Source organism: Sinohyriopsis cumingii, chromosome 6 (genome assembly GCF_028554795.1).
Source record: "Sinohyriopsis cumingii isolate HCF-2022 chromosome 6, ASM2855479v2, whole genome shotgun sequence".
NCBI classification, from domain to species: domain Eukaryota; kingdom Metazoa; phylum Mollusca; class Bivalvia; order Unionida; family Unionidae; genus Sinohyriopsis; species Sinohyriopsis cumingii.
Window position 1 is genome coordinate 160,846,912 of NC_142966.1, and position 13,721 is coordinate 160,860,632.

General features: G+C 35.0%; 1 protein-coding gene across 5 annotated transcripts in view; it reads left to right on the top strand.

Annotated features, from left to right (window-relative positions):
• Nucleotides 1–13,721, top strand: part of LOC149798401 (receptor-type tyrosine-protein phosphatase alpha-like) — a 611,129-nt gene that overhangs the window by 350,068 nt on the left and 247,340 nt on the right. The window contains exon 1 of one of the 5 annotated variants that reach the window (XM_089963603.1): nt 10,371–10,568. The exons of the other annotated variants lie outside the window; for them this stretch is intronic. Within the exon in view, the coding sequence (XP_089819729.1) occupies nt 10,511–10,568 (58 nt within the window). The 5' untranslated portion in view covers nt 10,371–10,510. Of the gene's footprint in view, nt 1–10,370; nt 10,569–13,721 lie in introns of those variants that run through there. 5 annotated transcript variants of the gene reach the window in all.

The following is a 13,721-nucleotide window of genomic DNA, read 5'->3' on the forward strand; positions in this document are numbered from 1 at the left end:
TTTTCACCAATTCATTTTCCTATAGCTTGCATAGCTATTTGTTTAGCGGCAGGTCCGATTTTAGGGGCTATTCTTGTTACAAGACTTGTGACAGTATCGCCAAGTCCGTTCCCGTGAGCATATTTGTACACGGGCAATCTAGAATTTACCACACGAACTTGTGTTGGTCTACGATGATATCTGTGAATGATCAATATTTATTTACTCTAATATAATCGCTGTATTCGTCGACGAGTTCGTCAATGAAATTTCTATAAACATGAACATTTATGATACCACCGCGAAATAATCGTTGACAAATATCAGATATCTCGTTGGTTATTTCACGTGAATTATTTCCAGCTCGTTTTCCCCCCATAAGTACTTCTAGCCGAGATACATCGTTGATAACGCTATCAGGACAAATGGAATTATAACCGCTACCGGTAGCGCTAGGTGATTGCGGCGGTGAGAAAAATTCTTCTTCTGCAGACTTAATTCGCTCTTGGAACATATTTTTTCTAAATTCCTTATAATTCTGATCGTCAAGATTAACTCGTCCACCCTTACAGGCAAAATATACCGCAGGAATCCAATCATGATGAGAAATTTGTCCAATACTAACTTTTTTCAGATAATTTTTTCTATTATCATATTCAAACGCAGCTATTTTAACCACACTAGCTGGATTAAGTGATTTTAATTTTTCAAGAGATTTTTCTAGAAACATATTTTCGGCTTGTACATTATTTATTTTTGCTTGTTCTGGTGGAACGACAAATTTTTCTTCTTGAGGTTGTTGTTCTTCTTCTTGAGGTTGTTTTTTTAGTTTATCTACTTCTCTGAGAAAATATTTATAACCAGGATCATTCTGATCAATTCTTTTATTTGCATAATTAAAATACAAATAAAGTGGACATTCCTTTTCACTAACGTTATCAACATATTTATCCATCAAATATTTATTTCGATTATCATAATCATATGCAGCAATTTCAGCTACTCTGGATAGATTTTTTAACGATTTAGCGGTATCAATTTTAAACATAGCGCCAGGCGGTAATAATTCCTTATCTAATGATATTTCTTTTTGTTGAATTTGTGCAGGTAAAAGTTCCTCTTGTGACAAGAGTTCTTCCTGTGGCGCAGTTTCTCTCTTTGCTATATTATATCCCTGCATAAACGCGTAATAATTACTGACAACTTTTTGTTTATCTGTTATTCTATCGATATCTAAAATTGCTTTGAACATATGATCGGCAAATAATTGATGTGACTTAATTTCAACATCGGGATTTAAAAATCTATCTTTGTCTCCGAAAGATCTATAAGCAAATTCACCAAATTTACTAAATTGATCTTGGTCGTTGAGTGGATATTGGTTTATTCTAGACGATCCATACTGAGCAAAACTTCATCGTCTCTTTTAGTAGGTTCATCTTCTTCTTCTAATTCTACTTGCTGAGCTGCATCTACACGTACCGGCTGAGGTCTAGGTATAGTTTGCTCCTCAATTTTTTTTTAGCACAGGAAGAATACCACGTTTTCTCACTTCAGGATCTTTAACATCTCCAAGTAAGACTTTCTCGGTTGTTTCAGTGACAGGTCTAAATATCTCCACAGATAGTTCTCTGAATCCACTTTTCGCGTCCTCGATTGCTCTTATTTTTCTCTTGACAGAATCTCTCACAGGAAGATATTGTTCTATTGCCGCTAATCGTTCTCGTGCTAATCTAGCAGAATGTGGTTCTCCAAAGCTCATTATTGTTTATAAATAATTTCAATAGATAACAAAATATTTTATTTTCATAAATAAATTTGTCTATACGCAGATGCAAATTGTGACACTACACTACCACGTAGGTCTGTTAATGACGAAAATAACCCCTTGTAGAAGGCCTTAAAAGTGAAAATAAAGGTTTTCTACGGATTTATTTCTGTAGAAGATTTTATTTTGGCGAACAAACCTGGTCTGTAGCTCTCTTCTGCTGCTTGAACTTAGTAAAGACAGGGATGATACCTATTGAACACCGATGATGAATTATATACGGTCATTTTGGAAATAATTGCTTGTTAAGAAAGGAGTTCTGCTTATTTGGCTCTGCCCGTGTGTCTAAAGATTTTACATGATCGTTTCCTTTATGCTGCACCGCTTGTCTCTGAAGAGTTGTTTTTCAATCGGTCATGTCAATCTCATCATTAGATTGTTTAATGTAGTCAAAACAGTTACAAATATTAATTCTGCAGGTATACTAAACCTGATCAAAACAGGAGATTTCAAACTATCGTGAATTGAATAGTTTCAAAGGATCTCGATCTATAGCTTGAAATTGACGTTTCATTCCCTAACATCGGTTGCAATGTCTCAAAAAGACAGAAGTTTTCTTTGCTTCGACTTTAGATTTAATTTTTTTAAATTTGATCTTGTACGTGGAAGCTTTAGATCTATCTTCCGTGCAAGTCACTGTTTGGGTAGCTCCAATGTAATAAATAATCTTTGGGGGCTTCCACATAATTTCTTTATTGATTTGTTGATCCTATCTTGGTCTTGCGGTGGTGATAGATGGTCTTGGATCTGGATCGCTCATGTCCACTTCACAATTGTTAGCATGAATGCCAAATGGCATTTCTCACCCCATGTGAGGCAACACAGTCTTCTGGTTTCTCCATGGAAATGATTTCTTATCATGATGATTCAAATTAATTGGACTATAGTACATATACTCTCTCCCTATATATACACAGAGGCATGCTCTACCTTATAGAACACGCTTATTTAGGTTCAGTGTGAGAAGACTGATTGGACACAAAAGATCACACTTCTCATCTGAAATTTTGAGTGTCATTCAAAAGTACACTTCGAACAAGACTTCTGAATACACCTCTGAAGATATGTCAAAATGCCAGTTATGTCACTCCGGAAAAAAAATACTCCAGAATGTTCACTACGTCAAAGTAAGGGAACCTCTGAAACAAAAGGAAAAAGAAACAAATATTACGAAAACTGATATTAATGTTATAAAAATGACAATGATCTTTAGTGTATTCCAAGAGATAAGAGAACAAGTAGAATCATCGTTGGGAAGTACAAGCAGAATACAAAGCATAATCCACTCCAGCAAAGAAAGCAAGATACGCTAAGGAAACTCAAGAAAAGCCTATGCCAGTGAAGAAATTCAAAAGGATAGAAAGGAAAAAGAAAAATTAACTTTCGCACTTTGTTTTGAAATTTCATTGTGTTTCTTGTTCGCGAGACAATATCAACAAAAAAAGAGTATTAACCTCATTTTCTCGATTTGCTTTAAATATGGAAAATATATTCAAACGCACAGGCACACACCCATTATATTATGGAATGACATTTTGTTTGATTTGGTAATCATTAAACAGTAATCTTTCCTTGAAATATTTGCGTGGTCTTGAAATGGAAAGTTTTGGCTATGGAATAAAAGAAACGCGTTGACTTGACGCCATCAATTGCAACCGTGTTAAACTTTGTCCACGTTCAATTCTTACTCCTGCTGCTATAGTAGTCTTAGTGAATGTAGCTTCTGCTGGCATCTCCGTAATGGTCAGTGTCGATTTAGTCATATAATGTTTGAAATCTTGCATTGTCAAGGTCTGTTTCTCTTAGGTGTAGCCAAAATACATTTTTTCTCAGGTGTTTTAACGAAGCCAAAATGTCTTGCAATAGCCCGACCATATTGTTTTCACTCTCTTCCTTCTTCCTAGTGTTCATCGTGTTATGCATATTTCATTTAATGGTTTTTTGTTTGTATTAATTTTGTATTCCATTTCATGCTATTGGAATGTAACATTGTTTACTGCATTTGACATTGTCCAGAATATATAGTTTCTTAATTTTTGTTTTTTGTTTGCGTTAAACCACTAATAAAAGAAACATTACATATATTTGCAGACCTTGCTCCAAAGCAATGACAGTTTTGGTAAACAATTGTTTTGAATTTTTGTATTATCTTTATCATAGTAAGAATCAGTAAGTTGAGTCAAGGACATACCTGGACTACATCATTATGCATGTGTCAATTGGTAAACAGGCTTCTACTTTTCCAGAAGAATGAACTTTTGACCCCCCTCCGGGAATCTGTTTTGAGTCGTAATTAGGTGTATAACTGATGTTCTTATAAAGTCTTTGGAATAGGGCTAAAAACATTTGACACGTTTAGTTGTATTATGGTGTTACCAGTTCGGGTTGATTTTTATTTTTCCTCAAATTATTGAATTCAAGAGATTGCTTTCCCTCGAAATACAAAAGTGCTCTGATACAATTCTCGGAAAATGACATTCACTTAAAGTTATACGGGATTAAAAAATGGAAAAATATTTTACGAGATTCAACACGAGACTGTCGATACTTCAGTACAACGCTGACTATTAGATACATCATCGCCTTCAATCTTGAATTTCTTTGGGATTCGAACTGAGATTCACTTATACATTTTTATTGATAGGACTTGTGTTTTCAATTATTGGATTACAATTTGGATTTAATTCTTAAAATCATACGTTCGTTTTCTCATTTTTCACGTTTTATTCTAGGGAAATAAATTATTTGTTAAATTTTACAAATCATGGTGCCTCGCTTCTTTATGTTACTTATTTTAAGTGTATAGACACGTTACAGTAGGTTTCATCTTGTCCCATTGTTGATTTCGTTTCTCTCTTGCTGTTGTTGAGCAAATACGTGTTTCTATTCTTTATAGCGTTGCAAAATGGCCAGCTACTCTTCCTTCCGATTTTGTTCTGAAATTATTATCGATGGAGAAAGAAGTGAAGGTGCTACTACCGGCACAATTTCTGGCGAAGATGATATGGGTCTACGAAAGCCAAGCTTAAATCATTACCCTTTGGAAGAATACTCGCACCAGCAGCAGTAGTCTTACTGTCTGTCACTCTAGATATAATAAGTGCCACTCGTCCACTGTATTCTAATTGGAAGATAGGAAATACACCTATTCACAATTATGTGAAAAACATGCGTTGGCCTGTTGTGCATCTGTTTTCAAGGAAAAGATGTAGACAAGTCTTGAAACCTCGACTATCTATTGTAAGTCGCTGTTTAATGCAGAGGACCTCATGTAAGTAATGTGAAGTCATCATGGACCATTACCACAAGTACAGTGATAACAATCTCAAAGAGAAGAACGTGCACTGAAAGGCAATGGTGTTTGAATACGGTCTTGATCTATGGATTAGCAGAAACGTAAAGCTTGTTGGTACCATTGAGGTGGTGCCACATGTACTGACCTCTTGGTTAACCATTCCGGGGACCTTTTGCATGGCTACCCAATTTTCTTAGAAACAAGGATACTATTCAATCACTGTCAGTATATGTATTTTATATTTGTGTATGTCTAATTCATGCATTAAACAAAGCCCCTTAACCATCTCGTTTGATGGCGTGTTTGTGGGATAGAATATGAATGAATACCCCTACCCCAAGTTGGGATGCGTGGTTTAATTACACTTCTTTTACATGTTAGCTTTGGTTTGTAAGTGTGGGGTATTGGTCACAACAACAGCTTGTTGAATAGTAAGTGTCGTGTTTTGGATATGTGTTGACTGAGAATTGGTCACTACACAAATCGTGTTGGATAGTAAATCTGAGGTATTGGATTGTAGATAAGTGGGTGGTGGAGTATCGATGCATAGATCTTGCATAGTATAGAAATGGATGTTGGTCACTCCAATGGCGTGTTGAACCCAACATATAGTGTCATTACTTTTCAGCTTATGACCCATAAATTAGTCAACATGACCAACTGAACCTAATAGTATGCATTTCATGTTAACATACGATGACCTACAGGGCATTGTGTTAATTCCCCTTCCGCCGCATATTGTCATTTCTTTGTAAATGTATATTATGCCCCATACCGTGATTTTCTTGCAAAAGTATTTAATATTGTTAGTGCCTCTTTAAGGCGCATAATTTCCTTTATACATAATTCGGGCCACTTTCTTGTATTTGAAACAAATATCATAAAGCCATTTTAATTCAAATTAGCTGGCATGTTGCCTTTTTGAAGTAGCATCGTCTAACATTGTAACAATGTTTACATTGTGCTCGAAATGAATCAGATGTTAACTTTCTAGCTTTGCTGTTAAATTCCCATTGAGACCATTGCTTCATTTTAAGGCCATAGGGTCCAGCTTACATAATGCATCCGTATTCCTGCATTTATCAGTCTTTCTCAAAGCAACTGAGGTGTACTTGTCTCTCATACAAGCTCTCCAGGACAAAAGTACAAGTTATTCGACTACTTGTATATAGCTAATAAATCAGGTCTACCGGATTTAAACTGACATATATAAATGAGATTATCGTGATCTATAAGGGGATATAGAAATCGTCTGGATAATATGTTGTCTCAATGATCGAAGTTTGGTCAAAAAGCACAACTGTGAATGGAAGTATATGGACTAAATTGGTCTAAAATTCTCACCTTTGACTGAATGTTTTATTAGTAATTAGGTAAATATTAAAGTTTCCTGACATTGATTTCATTAACACCTATGCTGGTTGGTGATTATTTTTTAGCACCCGTTAAATTAACATTGACAGTTGATGACAGATACCTTCGTCAGCTTGGACTACATGATGCCTGTCATCAGATCATATGAGCTTTAACATGATGCTTCATTATCTTGAGAGAATTCTTACAGAGTATTGTCATACTATCACTCACTTAGCCACAATGGGTTGTACGAATTTCTTTCTCTCTCTCTCTCTCTTTATTCTTGTTTCTGCACATCTGGTTTATATTATGTTGTGATCGGAAAATTAGTGTCATTTATATACACATGTACCTTCTAATTAGTTAAACGATAGTGGGTGCGGGTATTATTATGAGAGAACAATCTTTTCCTTAGTGAGACAAGAATAACAGATGCTATGAGACACAATTCTTGAAGAGGTATCATAGCAGGTTTTGCACAGAGATGTGAGTGAGGAAAAACACCGTTATCGTGAAAGAATTTGAATCTTACACATTATCTAAAAAGACTATTACTTCATGATAGCTAAATTGCTTCCCATATGCACATGCCATGCATTCGCACGCTACATTCGGTACAGGGGAAGCAAATCTGTGGTTTTCACACTCACACCCACAATATACGTTGGGATCAATTTAAGTTGAGAAAATGAATTTTCCTAAATTAGGAAATATTAGTTTGTGTGAGGGGCATAATATATCAAGATTTCTAATACCTTTCTTATTTGTTAGATATATAAATGAAATTCGGTAGGTATAATTGTGCTTATATGTAGAAAACATGACACGAGTTCCAGACCATTGCATATTCTTTTCATTGTTTATACCTTTGTAACATATGCAGTTTAACATTTTGAACAAACCTTGTTGGCACGATTGAGCGAAAAGAACTCAAGGCAGAGAAATTAAATTAGTTGCTGCTAATGTATGTGTGGTGAATTCTTGTTACTGTGTTTCCACTTTTTTCTTATGTATGTGTATTCTCTTTTGGTGGGGTGAAGTTGTATGTATGTGTCCGTCAAATTCTTGTTCGTTATTAGCTCTTTTAAAAATAGTGTTGCCTCTTTTTCTCAGCTACCATTGCCATTTTACTTGTCGATATTTTGAGTATAGGAGTTGAAACCACCAGCTATAATTAAGTTGTTTAAGCTTTATGACTGTATTTAATCAGAAAGTGTATTATGGAAGTTTTTTTTTAATACTAATATTCCATTTAAGGCACAAGTGCCTTTTATATCCTTACAAGGATACTACACAGCATACCTTGAAATGATATTTCTAACAACAGGAAATTCATCCTTTCTTGATAAGAAGCAAACAAGACGGTTGATATCAACGGTTCAGAGTCAGCAAATTGAAATATATAATTGAATCTGCGTTGTTTGTACCTTTATCAACTTCATCGAATTATTTGTTCAGAATTGTATAACTATATGGCGATACACTAAAGAATACGCATACTCCAATTTCAGACCCATACGAAAGACGTATTTTAGAAAATTCCTTTTTCATACTCGCCTCAATTAACTGGAATAAAATAATATTAAAAAATTCTTATTAGTATTTGTTTATGGGAAGACAATAGATTTTATTGGCAACAAAATATTGTCACGATTGTGATCTTAATTATCGGTATCGAATCACAAATTAGTTTATAGCAAGGGAACTGGTATATTCGTGTAGTTATAATATAAAATATAGTACTAAATATTTTGAGATACACCATTTGGTTTGTAAATGGATTGTAATGTTGTGTCCATTATTATTTTCATTCAGTTCAATCAATATATAATAGTTCAAAACTATGTACCTGCTATTATTGTAATATCCGGTCTTTATTTTCCCAGTGGCAAAGTAGCATTTGGTACAAGGTCATGCTGATAAGTGCAAGCAAGGAGGTCACCCTATTTAACAGAAGGACGAAAACAAAAATGTCCGAAAAAGGGGTCTCAATATCGAATGAATGAAAGCTTGTACGGCACGTACGTCAATATATTGCACATATTACTTTTATTTGTTTAATATATGACCATTAAGTTAATTGGGAAATTAAGCAGTAGTTCGAGCCCAATATTTTGCAAATTTGCTAAACCATGCTATTCATGCAGTAATAGGTTAGATCTGACTATTAAAAAGAAAGGGAACAAAATAAATAACTGTTTTGCATATTAAGATACGTGTTCTTGCCAAGATTTTATTTCCACCATTGCTCCAACATTACTACTGATAATACAAAATGCGCCTTTTCTTAGTGAAAACAAGCTTTTGGTGCATTTCTTGATATGAGAGTATCATTGCTCTTGTTTGAGAAATATTTTCTCAAAGCAATAGATGTTTAATTATAAAATTACTTAAAATAGTTAAGTATCAAAATAATCTACTAGCTTATCAAAAATATATAGCATGAAACTGTCAGCTTAATAGAATAATTTATCTAATGAAGAATTTTTTTCTAACCAATAGTAACATTATAACTCCAGAATTAAGCACCAGGGAATATTATTTGTATTATAAGATTCTTTTCTTGATTTCAATTTTTGGTGTGGGTGAGTTGCTCTTAGTTTAATAAACTGTTATTTTCGGAGTCAGCAAGAGCTTGAAATCAAAGAACATCTTAATGATCGGTGAACCCTGTTTCTTTTAAGTCCTTGACTACACAGTACATTTTATACAATCAGGCCACAGCTGGTTAGTATAATGTGATTAAGTCAAGGCAATTGTATTAACACATAGAAACTGGACGTGTTGTTTGAGAACAGCTTTTGAATGAAAAAAACTTCCTCGTGTTAGGTACCTGATATCTAACTGGCATACATATGCATGGATCGTTTACGAATAAACAATATACACGGTTTGCTTGCGTGAAGACGTTTGCCACATTTGTGAAGGACTCTGAACCCCATATCTCAAACCATTATCTCGTTATCAGGCAAAGGTTTGTAGGAATGTAATGTACCCGTATGTGTGTATGTGTATGGGACCGCTCCGGTGGCCTAGTGGTTACAGCGTCCGCCTCCGATGCGGAAGATCATAGGTTCGATCGCCGGCCGACTCAGAGGGACCACACGCTTATAAAAAATAATACTAACATCTTCCTCGCTTGGCGCTCAGTACAAAGAGGTTAGTGTTAGGACTGGTCGGCCTGGTGTCAGGATAATGTGACTGGGTGGGACATGTCTGCGGCATGATGGCCAAATGCAAGACATCACTATAAACTGTCACACTTTAGACATCGTAGCGATATGACTGAAACATTTTTATAGCTACGTTAAAAATCCAGATCACACACACACACACCCGCGCGCGTATATGTATGAATGCAAACAGATAGCTCACTAGGTAAGTGGATAGTTATGTATGTATACATGAATGCATATATTCTTCGGCCATAAATCTACGAAACGTTGTCATGCGTGTAACTAGTGCATATATATATATATATATATATATATATATATATATATATATATATATATATATATATATATATATATATATATATATATATATATATATATATATAGAGAGAGAGAGAGAGAGAGAGAGATTGATTGATTGATTGATGTGCGTGTGTGTGTCTGTGTGTGTCAAGTGTCTGATTTGCAATGCTAATTTAAATCAGATTATTCATTTCAGAAACAAACTAAATCAGTATCGAAGTGTGCATGCATGTATATATGGTGTAAGATGTATGCGGATATGACAAAACAAAAAAGAAGTAGCAGATTCAACAATTTGCCAATTTAAAAAAGATAGTATTGAATCAACTTCCTGATTATAATGCGCATAATGTACATGCTCCACGAGATTGCGCATTACAGAAGGATTACATAGGATAGGACAGTGTAACAAATACTATACTTAACAGCAAGATAGACATTGTTATTTCCTAGTTGGGTGAGGAGAGGGATTTGGTTCATGCGTATAGCTGTTGTCGCTCTCGAGACAAGGTTTTAATTAAATGACTGAAGGGAAAGGGTGAATCTACACAGACAAGTATCTCGTGAATCAGAATGACTGCAAACATTCTATTTCACGTCGTAATGTTTGCCTTCTTTTATCAAGGGCAAGGTAAGTTTATATATAATGTTTAAGTCATAAATGACTCGTTTTCATATGCATTATATCAAACTGCAGTACTGCGCTTAGTCGCAGTAAGTCTTTACTGCACATAAGCATATTAATGTTATAATTGACGATACCATCTTAACTGTAATATAATGAAATTATGAAAATGAATAGGCTGATTTCCCTTAATCGTATCTTGTTACATTGTCAACTTTAAACAGAAATTGAACCTCCGTTTGTTGGGAGCTGAGTAGAGGTGATGAATATTTATGTCATGCTGGTCAAGTGTGTATGTGTGTGTGTGTGTGAGAGAGAGAGAGAGAGAGAGAGAGAGAGATTTTTAACGTAGCTTGAACAATTGTTCAGACATATCACAGCGATGTTTGCAGTGTAGCAGTTGATAGTGATGTCTAGCACTGGGGCATTATGTCGCAGACATGTAGCATGATGTCCCACCCAGTCATATGTTACCCTGATAACAGGCTGACCAATCCTAACTCTAACATCTTTATGATGAGAGCCTAGCGAGGCAGCTGATATTAACTTTTTTATAAGTCTTTAGTATGGCTCGGTCGGGATTCGACCCCGTGAACTCCCGCATCTGGGAGGACGCTGTTACCTCTTAGGCCACAGGAGCGGTCGTCGTGCTCGCCAATCTGATTATATTACTTGCTGATGGTTCAATGCGTATTGAGTTAACAATAGTGTGCATTGGTTCATATTAACAGGAAAATCGTTTGGCCTACCCCTTTAATTACATTCACACACTCGACCAGCCGCTGACGTTATGTCACTATAGACCAATTCACTAGTATCCAGTTGTTTTTATGAATATCAAACTATTGGATGTAAAAGACACAGATTTACGAATGGACCAAACCAAAAATGGTTATCTTCAATAGCAAATTTAATGTGTATGAGTGGGGTATCCAGACAGCTTTACTTTAAAATTATTTGGGTAAACTTCACGGGTTCTGTTCATTAAAATTATTGACGACTCACAGGTCATTCTTTACTATTTTGACGTTTAATACCATCAAGTAACTCAAAACTCATGTTACATTCTTGTCTGTATAAATTTCCTCTTTACACTTCTTTCATTTGCATGTGCCTATTCCCTACTTCAACCCATCCCCACTTTATACACATTTAAAGAGGAAATCATAGATAATTGATTAATAAATGCTTTAACTGAATATTACACTTGTCAGTTTTTAGACGTAGGTATTAATTATTATTATTTTAAGTTTGACGTAAATTCACAAACTTTGTAATATCAGCTCATTAATCCATGTAGTAAGTGCAAACAAAGAGAAGTAAACTGATAAAGCCACTAAGGAACTTACAAGTTGCAGCCTCTTCTCTCTCTCTCTCTGTATATATATATATATATATATATATATATATATATATATATATATATATATATATATATGTAACTGACATCTCACTTCACTTCTGTCTGTGAGGGTTCGAGTCTTGGGCTGTGTTTCTTTGTTCTCCCTGCATCACCTGTATTGGCTGCCATGTATATCCCGTCTTGTGTTGAGAAATAGCATCAAACCCCATAGCAAGAACAACAATAACATAAACCTATACGGGCATCGTCATGCAGTTATGAACTGGGATATTACTGTACAGGTATCACCAAAATTTACGTGTTGTAATATATTGCATCACAGCAAGTTGTACTGCGATATACAGTAAGAATTTTCATGAAGAAACACAAAATGTTAAAAAGTATAAAAGAAGTCAATGTTTCATATTTATTTATTCATTTTAATTTTTGTAAGAATGCAATAATTTGTTAAGAACTTGGTACGTCGAAAAATCCGAGCTGCATGAGATTTTTCATATTTGTCTGCATAATTCAGTTGACACCCAAAATGCAAGTATTGGAACAAATTACACCAACCTCACAATCGGTATGTTTGCAAGCGGAATGACTGTTGTTAAAGATCATAAATATACATACAATATGTCCAGTCTTCAAAATGATTAGAGTGTACGAAAACACGCCATTGTTCCTGCACAGAACTTAAGACCAGTTCAGTAATACAGGACACACGATACTAATTAGATGGAAGAACTGTGAACCAGTCTTGAAATGAGAGAACAAATAATAGAGTATTTACTGGTTTGGTGGTCCATAATTGGTTAATAATGAAAAATAAAATTTTAGTAAAAATATCTTTTGAGAGCTTATCCTATATGTACCTTTTTAAAAATATAAATAAATTTCTACTGATGCAATTTTAGTATTTTTACAGGCTTGACTTAGGAGTACTCATTAAGGAAAGGAGCACCTGATACATTTGGTGCAGAATCAATAACATGTGTTTCATGCACATGTAGATAAACAAAATGCCGCCGCCCATATGGTGTTCTCCAAACAAAAGTTTGCACCAAGGTTAGATGTGCGTGGATAAGTATAGGTCTCATCATCAGCACCCAAACATTTTAAGTTATTGAATTTTGAATATGATAGTGTTTCCATATGTTTACTATTTGAGTTGAATTAGTACCGTGAGTCCTACATGGGTTGTCTCAGTAGAAGCGAAACTAATAGTTAAATACGTGTCATATTTATATGTTTACCGATCAGAATGCCCCGTGCTGTCTAACATGAATGCCATATGTCATCATTGCCATGTTGCTGACTATAAAATCAATGTGGTACAGTCCTATAAATTCAGGCAGTTCCTAAGTATTAATTTGCAAATATATTAAACAGCTGATATTATTCAGGTATTGTTTTGTGTATTAATAATTAATAGCCTATTTGCATAACTATTGCGAATTAATACCGGTAAAAGTAAATATTGAGCATGATGTAGAATGTGTGTGTGATTAGGATTTGTATTGTAGATTTGACAATTTGTCAGTGATATCGCTACGATGTCTGTAGTATGACAGTTTATAGTGATGTCTAGCATTGAGACATCATGCCACAGACATGAAGCATGATGTCCCACCCAGTCACATTATCCTGACACCAGGTCGAACATTCTAACACTAATCTCTTAATGCCGAGCGCCTAGCGAGGCAGCTGTTAGTATCATTTTTGTAAATCTTTGGTATGACTTGGCCGGGGTTCAAACCCACGACATCCCGCTTCCGAGGTGGACGCTCTAACCACTAGGCCACCGGAGCGGT